This window comes from Fonsecaea erecta (genome assembly GCF_001651985.1).
Source record: "Fonsecaea erecta strain CBS 125763 chromosome Unknown Scaff1, whole genome shotgun sequence".
Taxonomy (NCBI): Eukaryota; Fungi; Ascomycota; class Eurotiomycetes; order Chaetothyriales; family Herpotrichiellaceae; genus Fonsecaea; species Fonsecaea erecta.
The window spans coordinates 3,006,470-3,022,667 of record NW_017387244.1 but is presented as its reverse complement, the minus strand read 5'-3'; the positions used below and the strand labels follow the sequence as shown (position 1 = coordinate 3,022,667).

The window sequence follows — 16,198 nt, the reverse complement described above, 5'->3', positions numbered from 1 at the left end:
GTGAAAGAGAGCTCTTTTGTGTATCCTAGCGACTTCCGACTCTGTCGCCATGCTTGATCACAACCTCTCACCAAAGGAAAGTGTCCTGAAACTCCTTAGAGAGAGAAAACCTCCCACCTGCCGTGCCTTGATTGGATACAGAGGCAGAAGACCCTCGATGGCGTACATTGGCCATCTGAGGCGTTCGGGAGGATGTGTCAGCAAGGTCTTGGGGATCTGGAATCATGGCCATTGATGTCGGGTCTTTGTCTTCATCCATTGGAGACGGCGGATCTTGATCTTGTGATTCACTCGGAGTATTCGTCAGGCGCGATTGCTGGTCCTGATTCACTCCAAAGCCTGTGATATCCGTTGCAGACGGGTTCTCGACTTGCTCCTTCCATATGACTACGTCCTCGGCGGTATGCAGAGGAAACTGTTCCCAAAAGGCGATGGCGGACTTCTTCTCCTCCGTCGTGCTCAAAGTCTCAACGGAGAGGAGTTGCGGTATCCGATCTTGTACCTCAGGAGAGAAGGCCGCTGTCAAGTTTTCTTGCTGACAAGTGGCAAGGATCCGCCAGAGCATCCGTTCTGTCTCCTTCAGTCGGATCTCCAGCGCCTCGATATAGCCTTTTGCAGGACCTCTGTTGTCCGTGGGAAGTCAGTAGGGCCACCCGTCCGCTGGACCTGCTAACAATCACAGTTATTCTGGATCAGCACTGACCTCTTTTGACTCCTTGGCCATGAACAGCTCTGGGCGAGACTTCTACAGCGGCTGCAGATGGGTCTTGAATGTCGTCAGCGCTACATCTCTGGGAAAGCGAACAGCAGGAATTCATGGCGTCAACGGACCTATTGCCATCGCACTAGAGAGCTTTGTCAGTATTGACCCCAAGAATCCAACACTGGGAAGTGCAGTGGACACAACACAAAAGCGAACAGGACTGACCTTCTGTTTCCTTGCCCTACAGGCATAGCAAGCCGAGCGACTTCTGGAGCCCGAAGCACTTTCGGACGACAGTTTAGGCTGAGGCATGGACTAGCGCAACAGGACAGGCCCCCAACCGATCTTCCTAGGTGTGGGTTTGCGTCAAGCAGGCCTGCTGGCTTTGGGGCGGTCGGCGTCGGCATAAAATTGTTTCTTGGTGAGGTTCGAGCAACCAAGACTGACAAGCGACGCTTAGTCAAGAGCCGGGTTGCTTTCGGATAGAGAATTACCCGATCGGCCAATTTTTTAAGCGTCGCTTGTTTCAACGCCCGGGAGTGAAGCCACCAGGATTGCTGATATATGACACGGGAGATGGGAAGAACGCAGCGAAGACTTGTCGCCAAACTGTTTTTGGATAGTACCAGATCGGTTAATCATGTTCGACGGCTTCGAGACATTCGATACCACCACACAGACATCGCCCGAGGTGACAATCCATGGTGTCAAGAGCAAAGGCAATGGGAGCAGCCTTCCGCCTCTACTTCTCCTGCATGGCTTCCCACAGACTCACCACATCTGGGACGCTGTTGCGAGTCGACTGCAATCGCAGTTCGAGATAGTTGCCATTGATCTTCGCGGATATGGACAGTCATCTGCACCCTCGGATCTGTCAAGTTATGCAAAAAGTGCCATGGCGCGAGATTGTGTTCAAGTAATGGAGAAGCTTGGATTCGATTCTTTCTTCATCTGTGCACATGATCGAGGAGCAAGAGTCGCGCACAAGTTGTGCGTGGACTATCCGCAACGAGTGAGGAAGGCGATTTTCCTGGACATTTGTCCCACGCTGGCGATGTACTCGTCGACCAACTTCGAATTTGCACGGTCCTACTTTCACTGGTTCTTCTTGATCCAGAAGGAGCCTCTCCCAGAAACCACAATATCTCAGAATCCTAGACGGTTTGCGGAGATGTTCATGGGCGGGAGACAAGCCAGTGGACTTGACATCTTCAAGCCTGAGAGTTTCGACCGGTATGTCCACAACCTCGGAGATCCAGCGATCGTGCATGCCATGTGCCAGGATTACCGAGCAAGCGCGTCTTTGGACATGGACGAGGCGAGAGAAGACCTCAAGAACAACAGGCTCATCCAATGCCCATTGACGGTCCTCTGGGGTCGTCACGGCGTCATTGAGAAATGCTTTGACGCCGTGTCTGAGTGGAAAAAAGTCACAGCAGCAGGTGTTCCTGTCGACGGACGAAGTATCGACTCGGGCCATTACATCCCCGAGCAATCTCCCGACGAAGTGGTGAGGACAATCGGGAAGTTCTTCCTGTGAGCTCTGAGCGGATGGTATTGCCAACGGCGATCATTTGCTTTGAACCGAGGGTCAAGTTGATTGCCATTGAGCTCGAATGGTAGGGTTTCACCTGGCAACACCATATGCGGCTGAGCTCGCGATGTCAGGGACATACACTACGTCCTTATGGCCTTATTCTCCGGGCCACCAAGCTCCGTTACCAACGCTGAGAGATCAAAGCATCAAGGCCTCGGGACTGTGAACCATCCGACGGACAAATGGAACGTATCCATGACAAGTTCCCGGATAGAAGCTTGCCAGTGTCGATCGTTTTCTGCAGGGCTTTTTCCCGCTTCGTTGGACGTTCGTATCAATCAAGACTGTCCAACATAGAGCGGACCGGATATGCAGCCACATACCTAAAGTGTATTGCCAAGAGCTAGAAAGTCCAGGGGGCTCTTGAGCAGAAAAGTGAATTGCTTTCAACGGCCTCTATAAGGTTGAAATGATGACAACCCAGTCCTAAGGTTGCGCAGAAAGGCGGACTGCTGAGACATTTAGGTTGAACCCCTGCGTCTTGTGTTTGTCGATTCATCATAGATTTATGTCCGCTTGATGGCTGAGCCTCTGATCCATACAACCGGAAAGTGTGCTAGAAGGACGACATCCCGTGGAATAGCTGAACCCATCCGACGTGGCATCATAGCCGCCTGCTTGAGGACGTGTATAAGCTGGAAACAGCTTTCCTTTCCTAAACAAGAGCCGTGCAGAATTTTCGGCTTTACAGCATACGGCTAGACACAACACAGAGGTCACTCAGTACAAGCACATCTCCGCAGGAACAGTCCCCCGGATGCCAATGCCAACGGGGCTCCCTGGGCCTTCCACGACCCACCCCCGCCTTTCTCATCATTCGACCGGCCTCGCCCCTTTGTCCAATGACAAGACCAAGTGGCCGCCTAGGAGGCGGATGTGGCGCGGACAAAGGCGGAGTGAATACGCCTGTGACCATACACCATTGGACGACACGGCAATGTCCCTCCGCATCCTGCACCAATGCAGCTTGCTGAAAACAAATCTTTAGATCGAAGATTGGCTGCAGCGGGGGGATGCCGGCTGGCGGTGGAGAGCCGGTCGAGAGGTTGAATGAACGGGGTAGTAGGTGGTTTACCAGGAGGGTACGTACAGTATATACCCAAAGCACAGCCGTCCGTCACATCCAGCAACAGGTACTTCACCGCTTCGTTGTGATCAGGAAGTGCTTCCTCCCTTTGTCTCTTTTGAGATCGTCGAGGCGTACATTTTCTGGACACAGAAACAAATAACACCATCAGACGTTCACAAGCGGACACGTGGTTGATGGTCGTCCTCCTCATCTAACATGGGCATGCTCAGCTCTGAAGTCGCACTCCGGTTCACGGAGGTGCTCTTGCCAGCTCTTGTCATCTATTGGCTGCTCTATCCGTGGTACTTCTCGCCCTTGCGCAATGTCCCAGGGCCCTGGTACGCCGTCTATACCAAATGGTGGCTCGTCTACAAGACCTGGCGGGGCGTGCGTGCAAAGACGATCCACGACCTGCATCTCAAGTACGGGCCCTGGGTGCGTGTCGCCCCGGACGAGATCTCGACCTCGGACAGCAAGGCGATCGCGCCCATCTATGGCGTCAACTCCGAGTTCACCAAGACGGCGTTCTACACGTACCAGCTGCGAGGTATCCCGGAGCTGTTCACCATGTCGGACCGCAAGGCGCATGCCAAACGACGCCGCGAGTTGGCTCACCTGTTTTCCATGTCCACCATCACCGAGTACGAGGACATCATCGCGGGAAATGTCCTCGAGTGCATGAACCTCATCGCCGCAGAAGGCAAGGCCGGCCGGGCCAGCAATCTCTATGACTGGTGGCATTACCTGTCCATGGACATCATCTGCGAGCTCTCCTTTGGAATCGGGTTCGACATGCTCCACAAGGGAGACGAGAACCCTTACATCCAGGACATGTACGGCTCGCTGACCATCGAGCCGGTCCGCTGGCATTTCGGGTGGCTGAACCGGTATGCTAGCTGGGCGCCCTTCAAATTCGTCCGGGACGCCGAGGCCTGCAGCGTCCGGGGTTTCCAGAGGGGGACCAAGATCGTGCAAGAATACAAGAGAAAAGAGGACAAGGGCCAACGTAAAGATCTGCTGCAGAAGATGATCAACGCACGAGACGAGAACGACCAGCCGCTCCCGGAAGATGACCTGAACATTCAGTCCACAAGTTTCATCCTCGCGGGGTCTCACACCACGTCGTCCTCGCTGACCTGGATCGTCTGGCGTATCCTCTCGAACCCGGAGATCCACCGCAAGCTGAACGAAGAACTCGACGAGGCGCTGGGGACGGACGACCGTCACGTAGTGCCACCACACTCCAAGCTCGACGGCCTCACCTACCTCAACTGCATCATCAAAGAGGGACTCCGGATCGACACCTCGGTGCCAGGCTCGACGCCGCGTTACGTCCCTGCCGAAGGGGCCGTTCTCGGCGGATACAACCTCCCTGGGGGCACCATCGTCTCGATCCAAGCATACACGACTCACCGACAACCAGACGTCTTCCCAGACCCCGACCGCTTCTGGCCCGAGCGATGGCTGGACGAGACACCGGAGATGCGACATCTCTATGTCCCGTTCGGCGCGGACGGCCCGCGCAAATGCATCGGCATCCACCTGGCGTACATGGAGTTGCGCGTGATCCTCGCGGCCTTGTTCCACCGGTTCGACCTTCGTTTCGCGGGGCCGGTCTCGGATGAGAGCATGGACATGCATGAGCTGTGGCTGGCCGCGCCCGCGGGGCAGAATCTCAGCGTCATCGCTACGGAGAAGGAGGAGAAGTAGAAAGTCGTTGCAAGGATGGGGATCTTTGAGCGGTCAAGAAGGAAGTGTTTTTTGTGTGGGATATATGACGATATACACTAGCCTTCATAACGGCATCTTGATGGCATCAGCAATGGTTGACTCTGCCAGGCGACCTGTTACCCTGCGCAAGGATATACTGTATCGAAATGATTAAGACTGTCCGTTCGTGTTCGAGGAGGAACATTGCCCCCGAAATCAACAGGACGAAGGTAACCTTGAGAGGTGATGTCACCAGTGCCTAGTAGGCGATAACGGGCGCATTGGAAGCAACTGTCCCGGGTGGATGGGAGTGCCTAGGCCTGGTGCCTGTGAGGGCTACTAGGCTCAGCCACCCGTTAAGTCTGCTTAAGTAAACCGCATGCCTGGTAGCCCCTTGGGTGCCCCTGGGTGGCCCCAAGGGGAGGCACCCGGGATGTTCCCCAGGAGCCAAATCGATCCACCGGCACGCCACTTGCCACTTTTCGGCTTCCAACATCCGTGAAATTATATCGACATGATGATATCTCCATCCACCTAATCCGTCTTCTCGAACGATGTGTCATCATCACGTCTCGCCCTCTTTTTTCACAATATCATAACCATGGGGTCGATGGTGTGGGAAAGGCTCTGGTTCCGCCTCAAGCCCGTCGTGTGGCCACGCTGGACCTGGAGATACATTCTTTGCTGCTGTACCGCCACCTACGTCGTCTACTGCACTCTCTTCTCGGCCCCGGTCTTGTCGTCGAGGTTGCCGGCATACACCGGCCCATACTCTGTGGGCGCAATTGACGTCGAGGTCCCCGTCGAGACGCGATCCATCCACAATGCAACATTCAAGGACGGTGGCCATCCAGCTTTCCAGGTGAGCGAGATCGAGGCGGGCTCAGACAGAAGCTCTGACATTCTACACACAGTTGGAAACCGTCCTGTTCACTCTCTACTATCCCTCTGAAAGGGGCGCCATCTCGTCCAAGCCACAACATTTCTGGGTCCCGAAGCCGCTGAGAGTGACCGGCAAGGGATACGCTCGGTTCGCCCACATCAGCAACTTTGTCACGAATGCGATATTTACGCTGGGCCTATGGACGTTGGTAGGAAACACCAAAATCCCCGCGCACGTGGACGTCCCTCTCCATCAATCTCCCGTCGTGCTCCAACTGCCAGATTTCCAAGACTATCCCGTCACGCATGAGAACGGGTTTCCGGTCATGGTCTTCTCCCACGGAATGGCCAGCTCCCGGACCCAGTATACTCAGTACGTGGGGGAGTTGGCGAGTCGTGGAATTGTTGTTGCGGCCATCGAGCATCGCGATGGCAGTGGACCGGGTACGATGATCATGAAGCATGGCGCGAAGTCTCGGATTTTGCACCACTTTGATATTAGACACTTGAAGTAGGTCCATGTGCTACTAGTTCCGGACAGTATCTAACTGGTAGCAGGGGTAACTCTCAGCTGGACAGTGACACGTTCAAACAAGCACAGCTGGATTTCCGGCAGGCCGAAGTCGAGGAAACCGTTCGAACGCTGGAGCACATCAATAACGGTGGAGGCGATGAGGTTTTTGTGTCAAATTCCCGGTCTGAAGGCCAGTATCTGCATCAGTGGGAAGGACGATTAGCCCTGAACAACACGACGATGGGAGGACACTCGTTTGGAGCCACCTTGGCAGTGAGTTGATCCACACCACTGGGGCTGTTTCTCTCTCTGACATTGCGCAGCTCCAGACATTGAAGCAAGGTCCCTCTAAACTTCTCCCCTTCCAAGGCGCTATTGCCCTCGATCCGTAAGTCATCAATGTCCCGTTACAGTTTCAATTTCTGACCGCCAGCAGTGGGAAGCAAAGCGGTCGTCTAAACGATGACGTCCAGGTGCCGGCTTTAATTATCCATTCGAATTCATGGTCGAAGAGCCATTCCATTTTCTTTGGCAGGCCTCATTTCGACGTAGTCAAGGATGTCGTCCAGGGTGTTTTGAGGAGAGGAAAGGATGCATGGTTCCTGACATCCTGTACGTGGATCGGCCCCCGACTACGAATCATAATCCGGATGTATAAGTCGCTGACCTCTTTTGCAGTGGGCACATCTCATCCGTCAGTCACGGACGCACCACTGATCGAGCCATTGCTGCTTCGGTGGACAACGGGCTCGACGATCGACGCACACGAAGGTGTTAATCAATATGTCAAGGTCTCGGAGAAGTTCCTCAGGTACCAGAGCACGGGGACCATAAGAGGGATCCTCTCAGAATGTGTGACGCATCCAGAGTACAACGTGGAAGACAAGAACAGAACAACTTCTGGCCCGTTGCCGAAGGAGTTCCGCAAATACTGGCAGATCCACGTTGCGCCCTGCGGTCCAGACGAAGGGGAAGAATAGAGGAAAGGTCAATTAGTCCTGAACACATCCAGTTCAGGTTGTAATGCTGCATAGAGCGTCAAAATTTGGCTATCCTACGACCGAGTGACGATAAGTATGACCACCCGAGAATAAAGGATTCTGAGGTGGTATGACTGATTTGGCTTTCGACGTATAAGTACGGAGAATATTACTTCGAGTTTTCTATGTCACCCCTCGAAGATAACATCCGATTGGTGTTTGGCCCTTCTCGTCATTCCTTTGCCGATTGGATGCTTCTGTATTTGTGCTCTCTGGAGATGTCACGCATGTCGAGAGGGAATAGCCATGGGACGTATCTGGACTCCTCCCACAACTCGTCTAATCTTACAATTTGCCCATGTCCTTCCGCTTCTTCACCGCCTGATCATACTCGGCGTCGATATCATCCGTCCAAACCCAGCGCATACGGTCAATCACGCGTTTATGAATCTCTGGCACGCATTGGTCAAAGGGCAGATCCTTCATGATGTCCGCCTGGGCCTGATACACCTCGACGGCATCTCTGGACGTACGCTGTACCTTCTGTGCTCGTGGGAGGCGCACATCCTGGTACACCCTCGTCCAGGATTCGAGGCTGCCTTTCCCGGATGATGGACTTCGGAAGTAGTCCTGCAGTGCTCGACCGAGAATGTATCCGTCTTCGATGGCTTGACCTGCTCCCGCGCCTGTTTGAATTGTCAGCACCACACATTTGCATCCATACCACACACCAGGATACTGACCTTGGTGGGGAGTCATGGCGTGAGCAGCATCTCCCAATAGTATAGCTTTGCCTCCGAGATACACCCACTGATCGAGCGGCTTGCGGTCATTGATCAGCCACTTGGACGGCTGCTCGGGCATCAACCGGATCAACCTCTGCACTTTTTCCTCGAACCCCTGGAAGGCCTCGAAGACTTCCTCTTTCTTGCCCACCGCCGTCCAGCTCTCCCGGAGGTCGCCCAGGTTCTCTTCCTTCTCGGCCACGAACGCGACGATGTTGAGCGTCTTGTTGCGCGAGATCGGGAAGCATAGAAAGTGCCGGTTCTTGCCCAGCCACGTCACCGAGTACGTCTCGAACCCCCACCAATCCTCGATCTCAGATATGGGCACCAGTGCACGGTATGCGATCCTGCCACTGTAGTCGGGGTTGTCGCTGGTGAACTGGGCCCGGACGGCAGAATGTATACCGTCGCATCCGACAACCATGTTGGCCGTGGCGGTCGTCCCATCCTCGAATTCGATCAATACCTCGTCGCCTTGCTCCTGTTTGTCTGTCAGCTGGGTGGACCAGGTGTTCAGTGGATGGACAAATACAGTAAGTTTCTTGCATCGTTTGTTGGTATGCAGTCTGGCGGCATCCTTCTGCCTCACAATATCAACCAGCAGGTCCAGAAACTCGGCGCGATGCACGGGCAGTTGTTTGATCTCCTCCGTGTCTACGGATGGCACTGTCACGACGTCCGATCCGTCGTCGAACTTGCGAAACGTGATCCAGATGCCGGTTCGCTTTCCTGCAATCGTCGAGATGGTTTCGCCAATGCCTATCTTGTGCAGCAGCTTTGCAGCATTGACGCCGATGCCGACACCGGCCCCGATCTCTTTGTACTGCGGAGCTTGCTCGTAGACATCTATATCGACATTCGAGCCACAATGATAATGGAGGGACAGGGCGGTGCAGAGCCCGCCGATGCCACCACCTACTATGGCCACCCTCAGTGGGGGGCGGTTGATTGCTGCGGGCATTTCTCGGTCAGGAGCCGGATCACCAAGACTGAGGCGTCGGGACTATTGTCTGTGATTGGAAGCCCGACTTCGTTCGTAACCAGGAATTCCCGGGGTTTTCTTGCAGGCTTATGGCACGTTTTCGACAAAGGCATGGCATGGGCGCATCTCCAAATATAGTCCCGTCTCTTCCCCTTCTGTCCCCATCCAGCACCAAGCACCTGGTAAAGTCCCCGAGGCCCACCGCCACCAAATTCTGGGGTCTGAGCGGAGAAAGGATGGCTCCAATGAACAAGAGTTCCTCAAGCTTGTGGGGAAAAGCTTGTGCAGAATGGGATCAGGCGTGCAGGAGATAAACGGCATTATCTCCCCGGGGACGTTATCAAGCTTGGACTTCGTCTGTTTGACCTCATGTTCAGGGGCGACCACATGCAGGCCAAGACGCCTGAGAACGTGTACAACGTGTTGTTCTCCCTCTCATCTGTCCCGTTACCCCATCTCTCATGGCAAGCAGGTCAGGAGGTCTGGGAAACAAACCCACTTCCCCCACACGATTGCCCTTTGGCAATCCCAGAATCTGGAGGCATCCATGCAACTACCGAGCACAGAGATCTCCACTCCCTTTACTCGCCTAGGCAAGTGTGAGCCGTGCGCTGGGGCTGCCGCTTCATTATCTTTCCCATGGCTGGGGAGAAGAGACATGGGTTGTTCTTCTACCTCGACCCAGGTTGATTGCTGATATTTACACAGCTTTCTTTTTTGCTCTTTCATTTTCCGCCCAAGGTCCATAGGCAAATACTATGGGGTCCCTCCAGAACAAGGCGGAGGTCCTGCATATGGAACAGGACAAGTGGTCGTCCGAAGAAGCCGCCGTCGACATTGCCGAGGCGAAACGAGGCGAAATTGATGAAAGAGAAGGGCACGCAGCCCTGAAGCTCGACAAACGTGGTCTGCCTCTCGTGCCGCAGCCAACAGATCGCAAGGATGATCCTCTTGTACGTGAAGAGCGCGCCCGAGGCTTTGAACGGAGCAATTCTGAGTCCGAACAGCTGCTGACGGAATGTAGAACTGGTCGCCATGGCTCAAATTCTTCATCCTGTTGCAAGTCAGCTTCCTTGCTTTCCTCGGGCCTATGGCAGGCGCAATCGTCAATCCGGCCTTTGTGCCACTCAGCAAGCAATTCCACATCACAGTGGTCCAGGCTTCATATGAACTGACAGTGTATATTGTCGCTGCGGGCGTCGGTCCCTTATTGACGGTGCCACTCGCCAACGTGTATGGCCGAAGACCTGTCTACCTTTTCGGCAACCTCTTAGCTGCCGTCACCAACATTGCGGCAGGGTACTGCGACACATGGGCTGGGATCATGGTGACTCGTGTCTTCAACGGCATTGGTGCTGGCTCTCCAGGCGCCATCGGGGCAGCAACCGTCTGTGACATGTACTTCCTGCACGAACGTGGATTTTACATGGGAATCTTCACCTTCCTTCTGACCAACGGACCTCATGCGGCGTCGTTGTTCGGCGGCTTCATTGCCCAGAGTCTTGGGTGGAGGTGGTGCTTTTTGATCCCAGTGAGTTCGTCGAGACCCTGCGTCCTGGGTCAATTCGCTGATGAGCATTTCTTGTAGGGTTATGTCCAGCTCGGCGTGTTCGTCTTCACGATTTTTTGCTTGCCAGAAACCCTCTTCTCTCGTCGGCCGACCACCCTCGCCAATCGTCGTGAACACTCTTTCATGGATCTCCTGCTCTTTAGACACTCTGGCTTGCAGGATCGCAAACTCCGCTTCGGAGACTTCTTCCGGCCTTTCTACATGCTGAGATACCTCCCGATCGTGATCCCGGGCTTTTACTACATGACGGCCTTTGGGTTCGGCTCGGTGATGTTTGCCGCGACGGGTTCGAGCCTGTTCCGATCACTGTACCACTTTGACGTAGCGCAGACTGGAATGCTGCTTAGCATTCCGCTCCTCATCGGCTGTCTGCTGGGCGAAATGAGCGCCGGCTGGCTCACGGATTACATGGTGTACCGATACGCCAAACACCACGGAGGCAGACGGGAGCCCGAGCCGCGTATCAACATGGTAGCACTGGCGGTCTTGTGCCCGATCGGCATCATCATCGACGGCATCTGTCTGTCGCACTTCAAGACGGTGTCGTGGGTGGGCGCCGCGTTCGGCATGGGCATTGCGAACTTTGGTCTCCAGATCGCGACCACAGTTACGTACAGCTACTGCACGGATGTATGTGGTTCATTCCTGATCACGCGATATTGACGCTGACTCGCACCAGTGCTACAAGCCCCAGAGCTCCGAGATATCCTGCATCCTCAACGTGTTCCGCAACGTCTTCTCCATGACCATCTCCTTCTATGCGTGAGTGACCCCAACCTTCCCACTCTCCCAGTGATATACGGAAGAGCCTTTTGTTGGATCGCACTGACCCCATCTCGCAAAATAGAATTCCACTCGGCGACAAGATCCAGTATCAGTACGCGTGGTTGACTTTTGCCTTAATCCACGTCGTTTTCTTGATCCCGATGGTTGTGCTCCGGTTCAAGGGCATCCAGTGGAGGAACAGCTCTTGGCAGAAGCCTCCCACGTTCCATAACGACATCTAGGCTCTGAATTGTTGCACTCTCTCCTGTCGACACGGAACAAGACGAGAGTTCCCTCAAACTCCCACTTTCTCATTGGACTGCGAGAAGTGGTAGCAGAGCTACTAGTGGCAGTCCACCGGATTCTGTCATAGAATTGAGAGACACAAACATAATAGCCGAAATACCCAAATGAAAGTCTGAGGAGTGAAGGAAAGCCTCGTGAGAAGAAACAGGCCCGCCAAACTCCTGACGATATCACGTGCTAGCAGTTGGACTAACTAGTCTTGGCGTCATGTGACATTTCAACCCCTTTCTTCTTCATTCTCCTCTTCCTCAGGGACTTTCCTCTTTCTCGAGATCTCGATTGACCAGGGAATGAATCCTGTGCTCACTACGCTGGCCCTAGACCTTGAGCAACTCTTTGCACGTGGAGATGGCCCAAAGGCTTTGCCGCCTACTGCGAGATGAGTATGCGGGCGAATGAAGACTCCTGATGGCGCCATTCTGAGTCCATAGAGGTGATTGCCTCTGTTGTATCGCTCCGAGGATCTCCTATCGTCCAGGGTGGTCGAGCTTCCTGTCTCCTCGGCATCTGGCTCCTGGTGAGAGGACCATGTCGCCATATCTGTGCTGTTCAAGAGCCAGGGCATGCCGTCAGCAGGTCTCGTCCGGAGACCACCACGACCGTTCCAGATCGTGTCTGAAGCTTTGTATCGCTCTTCCAAGCGAAAGGCGAGACCCTAGCTTCGCGACGTGCTAACTCCTACCGGTGTATACTCCCGCTATCAGATCTGCATCACGAAATGATCCTCGAAGATGTCGTGCTACAGCGCTCGATTGGCAAGTATTGCAATATGTACGGCGGGGATGTCGCAATACGGCCAAGATCGGCTCTCCCTTGCACCTTTCTGCAAGGTGAGGAGAGGGTGCCCGCAGATATGTGTCGTTATGATAGTTTAAAATACCTGTCGTGTCTCTCCAATGGTGGACGAGACATTGGTGAAGCAATTAACGAGTTCAATTTTTGACAATGGCGACTGTTTTGCTTCGACCTTTCCTGAAGGAAAAGGACGAAACAATCGTGACAAGTGAGATCCTCAACAGCAGCCCCTCAGATTCGAAGGAGAGCATTCCAACTACACAAGCTGATATACCTGAGCTTGGTGTCCCTGCGAACGAGAAGAAGTTCTGGTGGCAGAGGGGTCGAGGCTATGACCCTGATGCCATTGCAACTCTTCCGTCCGTGTTCGATGACCCTGAAACCGCCAAACACTATCAGCCTCGCGCCGACTGGGAGAACATCCGCCGGTTTGATCCTCTGGCGAGATGGACATGGCGCGAGGAGTACGCTGTCCTGCGGAAGATCGACTTCCGAATCATGATCTTCGCCTGCATCATGTTCATGTCTTTGGAGCTGGACCGCTCGAACCTGACGCAAGCCGTCACGGACAACTTTCTGGGCGACCTTGGAATGAATACAAATGGTTCGTGCTGCCAGGACATCCAATGCAATGACCCGTGTGCTGACTGCGTATAGACTACAACTGGGGAAATACCGTCTTCAAACTCAGCTTCCTGTGCGCCGAACTCCCATCCCAGCTGGTATCCAAGTGGATGGGTCCCGACCGCTGGATCCCTACCCAGATGGTGCTTTGGTCCATAGTGGCCGGTTCACAATTTTGGCTTTCTGGTCGGGCTAGTTTTCTTACGTGCAGGGCTCTGCTTGCACTTTTGCAGGGTGGTTTCATACCAGATGTATGTTCTGTTTCTGTTACTTTTACCTGCGGAAGCTGACCTTTTCTCCAGATGATCCTATATCTCTCATACTTCTACAAGCACGGCGAGCTTTCTTTGCGGCTAGGTTTCTGGTGGACAGCCATGTCCATCGCCGACATCATCGCCAGTTTCCTTGGTGCTGGCTTGCTGGACCTTCGAGGACACCTTGGGTACGCCGGTTGGAGATGGCTTTTCTTGATCGAGGCCAGTGTTCCCCTCGGATGTACGGGCGTCTTATGTTGACTGATTTGAAGGGGCTTTTGACTTTCGTTCTCGGACTAATTGCGTTCGTCTTGATGCCTCCTAGCCCCTGCCAAACTGCCAATTGGGCAAGAGGAAAGAAGGGATGGTTCACAGAACGGTCAGTATTGAAGACCGTGCATACTGTCAGAATTCCTTCGCTGATATGGCGGCAGTGAGGAAACCATCATGGTCAACAGGATCATCAGGGAAGATCCCAGCAAGAGTACCATGCACAACAGGCAGCCGATCACTCCGAAGCTGCTCTGGCAGAGTCTGACGGACTACGATCTCTGGCCTTTGTATCTGATTGGGCTCAACTTCCAAACTCCAATGAGTAAGCCCCCCCTTCACTGATTCATGCAGAACCATACTGAGGAAACAGCGACCCCCACGCAATACTTGACCCTGTCACTCAAACAGTTGGGATTCGGCACCATCAAGACGAACTTGCTGGTGGTCCCATCAACAATTGGGCACATTATCACGATGCTACTCTTCACATACCTTGCGGAGATTGTGGGTCAGCTTTGGATCTTTGGCCTGCTCGCGCAATTATGGGCCCTCCCCTTCCTGGCCTACATCTATGCGATCGACATCAACTCGATCAATAAATGGACGGCGTTCGGCATCATGACTGTCCTTCTTGCGTACCCGAGCACACACGCTATCCAGGTCGGATGGAGCTCGAGGAATTCCAACTCGGTTCGTAGCCGTACGGTGAGTGCCGCGGTGTACAATATGGCATGCCAATCTTCTGGTATCATTGCAAGCAACATCTATCGGCAAGGCAAGTCTCAGACCCTGACAAGACCGATGGTTCTGATTGCTGACCGGCCATTTTTAGATGATCGACCCCGCTATAGTCGCGGGAACCGAGTCCTTGTCTCTCTGTGCGCTTTGAACGTGGGGATCTATGTGTTTGCAAAGGTTTACTACGTCTTGCGCAATAGGCAACGTGACCGGATCTGGAACAACATGACGGATGAGCAGCGCGCGGAGTACCTTGCCACGACAACCGACAAGGGGAACAAGCGTCTGGACTTTCGCTTCGCTAGCTGAACAATCTTGATGTGTTGCCACGTCGCATAAGCAGTGGATGTGCGACGAAATAGATGAGGGAGCTGAAGGATCTGTGAGCCGGGGTCGATAAACTCAGGGAGAGTAGCCGAGTATTGGCTGGGATGTTTTAGACTCGCAATCATTGGTTCTGTACCTAGAGGAGAGGTGATAGACGAGTGACAGGGGGAAGAGACGGATAAACTGAGATGATTGTGCTGAATTGCGTGCGAGCAACTAGAAGTTTGGAGGGCAGTAGAGATAGACGGATCACTCGCTGATCACTCAACCTCCTCCTTCTTCTCTCTCTTTTTCTGCGCGAGCATGACCAATCCTCCTCTTGCTTGCTATAGAAAGGGTCTCGCATAATGTGAAGTGTAGTGCGAAGATCCACGTGGTTGTTAAGGTCCAAGACTCTGAAAGAATGGGAAGCATCAACTACCAAACAACCAACCATTGAACTGCCAATTCCAACCACATGCTTCTCCCTCAACCGATCCGATCCCCATGCTGTGCAAGACACTACAATGGTACAATCCTCGTTCATTTGATTGCACATGCCTGTCCGTCTGTCTTGTCTCCTCGTCACGGCCAAAGCCCGCTCGCTACAGGACCATCCATCCCATCCCCTCGCATCTCCATTGCGCCATCGTGAGCCGGTATTCTGCCTTCATCGACTCTGTTGGTGGCAGCGGTGGTGGTGCAATACACGACCAAGCTGACGAGATACTGATCTGGCCAGCCAACATTGATCCCCCAGACTGTATTATCGCGCCATGGGTACCGAAAATGATGTGCACTGCCTTCTCCTCCTCGTCCTGCGAGACACCGGATCCCGGCTCGTTTGGTGGCAGGTAGTGCACGTCCACCCACTCAGCTCGACTCCTTTCAGTGCAGAAAGGAGGGATTTGTCCACGCTACAGTGCCTCCGTACATCTGGGCGAGGAACTACAGCGGGGGAGGCGAGAACTGGGCATGAACATCCACGAGATATGGGTCGTGGTACCGTTCGCCCATGGATTTGCGCCAGTGACGCGTCCGCCCCCGGCTCCAGTTCAGTCTGAGGATACATTCTGGTTTGCTGCGCATTCACCCGGGCGATAAGATGCCATTTTGCAATATCAAGAGCTCATTGCATTACCGTTGCGATTATCGCGTCGCCCAATTATCCTCGTCCAGATAGCTCTGGCTGAGAAGGAGTGAGGGGACAAGACGGCACATCGGCACGCTGGAATACATCCATTCATTCGGAGACGGATGGTGCAACAGGAGAAGCTCGGCATCAACAGTGGACTCGCATGTATATGAGGGTGAGTCGTTGCTCTTCCTTCCTGAGTCCTTTTTT

General features: G+C 53.9%; 7 protein-coding genes across 7 annotated transcripts; 5 read left to right on the top strand and 2 right to left on the bottom strand.

The window, feature by feature from the left end:
- Positions 1 to 67: 67 nt before the first annotated feature.
- AYL99_01067 (hypothetical protein) lies at positions 68 to 1,015 on the bottom strand (the record flags this gene model as incomplete). The annotated part of the gene is made up of 3 exons (XM_018832583.1): positions 68 to 623; positions 832 to 845; positions 929 to 1,015. 3 exons carry the CDS (start codon positions 1,013 to 1,015, stop codon positions 68 to 70), a joined length of 657 nt encoding a protein of 218 aa, XP_018698462.1.
- Positions 1,016 to 1,343: 328 nt separating this feature from the next.
- On the top strand, positions 1,344 to 2,243 carry AYL99_01066 (hypothetical protein; the record flags this gene model as incomplete). The annotated part of the gene is made up of 1 exon (XM_018832582.1): positions 1,344 to 2,243. The coding sequence occupies one exon, from the start codon at positions 1,344 to 1,346 to the stop codon at positions 2,241 to 2,243; it is 900 nt and encodes a 299-aa protein (XP_018698461.1).
- Positions 2,244 to 3,585: 1,342 nt separating this feature from the next.
- AYL99_01065 (hypothetical protein) lies at positions 3,586 to 5,079 on the top strand (the record flags this gene model as incomplete). The annotated part of the gene is made up of 1 exon (XM_018832581.1): positions 3,586 to 5,079. The coding sequence occupies one exon, from the start codon at positions 3,586 to 3,588 to the stop codon at positions 5,077 to 5,079; it is 1,494 nt and encodes a 497-aa protein (XP_018698460.1).
- Positions 5,080 to 5,680: 601 nt separating this feature from the next.
- On the top strand, positions 5,681 to 7,455 carry AYL99_01064 (hypothetical protein; the record flags this gene model as incomplete). Its single annotated transcript, XM_018832580.1, has 6 exons — positions 5,681 to 5,941; positions 5,994 to 6,472; positions 6,520 to 6,748; positions 6,799 to 6,863; positions 6,912 to 7,087; positions 7,154 to 7,455. 6 exons carry the CDS (start codon positions 5,681 to 5,683, stop codon positions 7,453 to 7,455), a joined length of 1,512 nt encoding a protein of 503 aa, XP_018698459.1.
- A 345-nt stretch (positions 7,456 to 7,800) lies between these two features.
- Positions 7,801 to 9,201, bottom strand: AYL99_01063 (hypothetical protein; the record flags this gene model as incomplete). Its single annotated transcript, XM_018832579.1, has 3 exons — positions 7,801 to 8,141; positions 8,199 to 8,721; positions 8,773 to 9,201. 3 exons carry the CDS (start codon positions 9,199 to 9,201, stop codon positions 7,801 to 7,803), a joined length of 1,293 nt encoding a protein of 430 aa, XP_018698458.1.
- Positions 9,202 to 9,980: 779 nt separating this feature from the next.
- Positions 9,981 to 11,799, top strand: AYL99_01062 (hypothetical protein; the record flags this gene model as incomplete). Its single annotated transcript, XM_018832578.1, has 5 exons — positions 9,981 to 10,175; positions 10,247 to 10,753; positions 10,811 to 11,422; positions 11,472 to 11,554; positions 11,640 to 11,799. The coding sequence occupies 5 exons, from the start codon at positions 9,981 to 9,983 to the stop codon at positions 11,797 to 11,799; spliced, it is 1,557 nt and encodes a 518-aa protein (XP_018698457.1).
- A 1,009-nt stretch (positions 11,800 to 12,808) lies between these two features.
- On the top strand, positions 12,809 to 14,856 carry AYL99_01061 (hypothetical protein; the record flags this gene model as incomplete). The annotated part of the gene is made up of 5 exons (XM_018832577.1): positions 12,809 to 13,262; positions 13,316 to 13,533; positions 13,585 to 13,724; positions 13,971 to 14,131; positions 14,180 to 14,856. 5 exons carry the CDS (start codon positions 12,809 to 12,811, stop codon positions 14,854 to 14,856), a joined length of 1,650 nt encoding a protein of 549 aa, XP_018698456.1.
- Between the last annotated feature and the right edge of the window lie 1,342 nt (positions 14,857 to 16,198).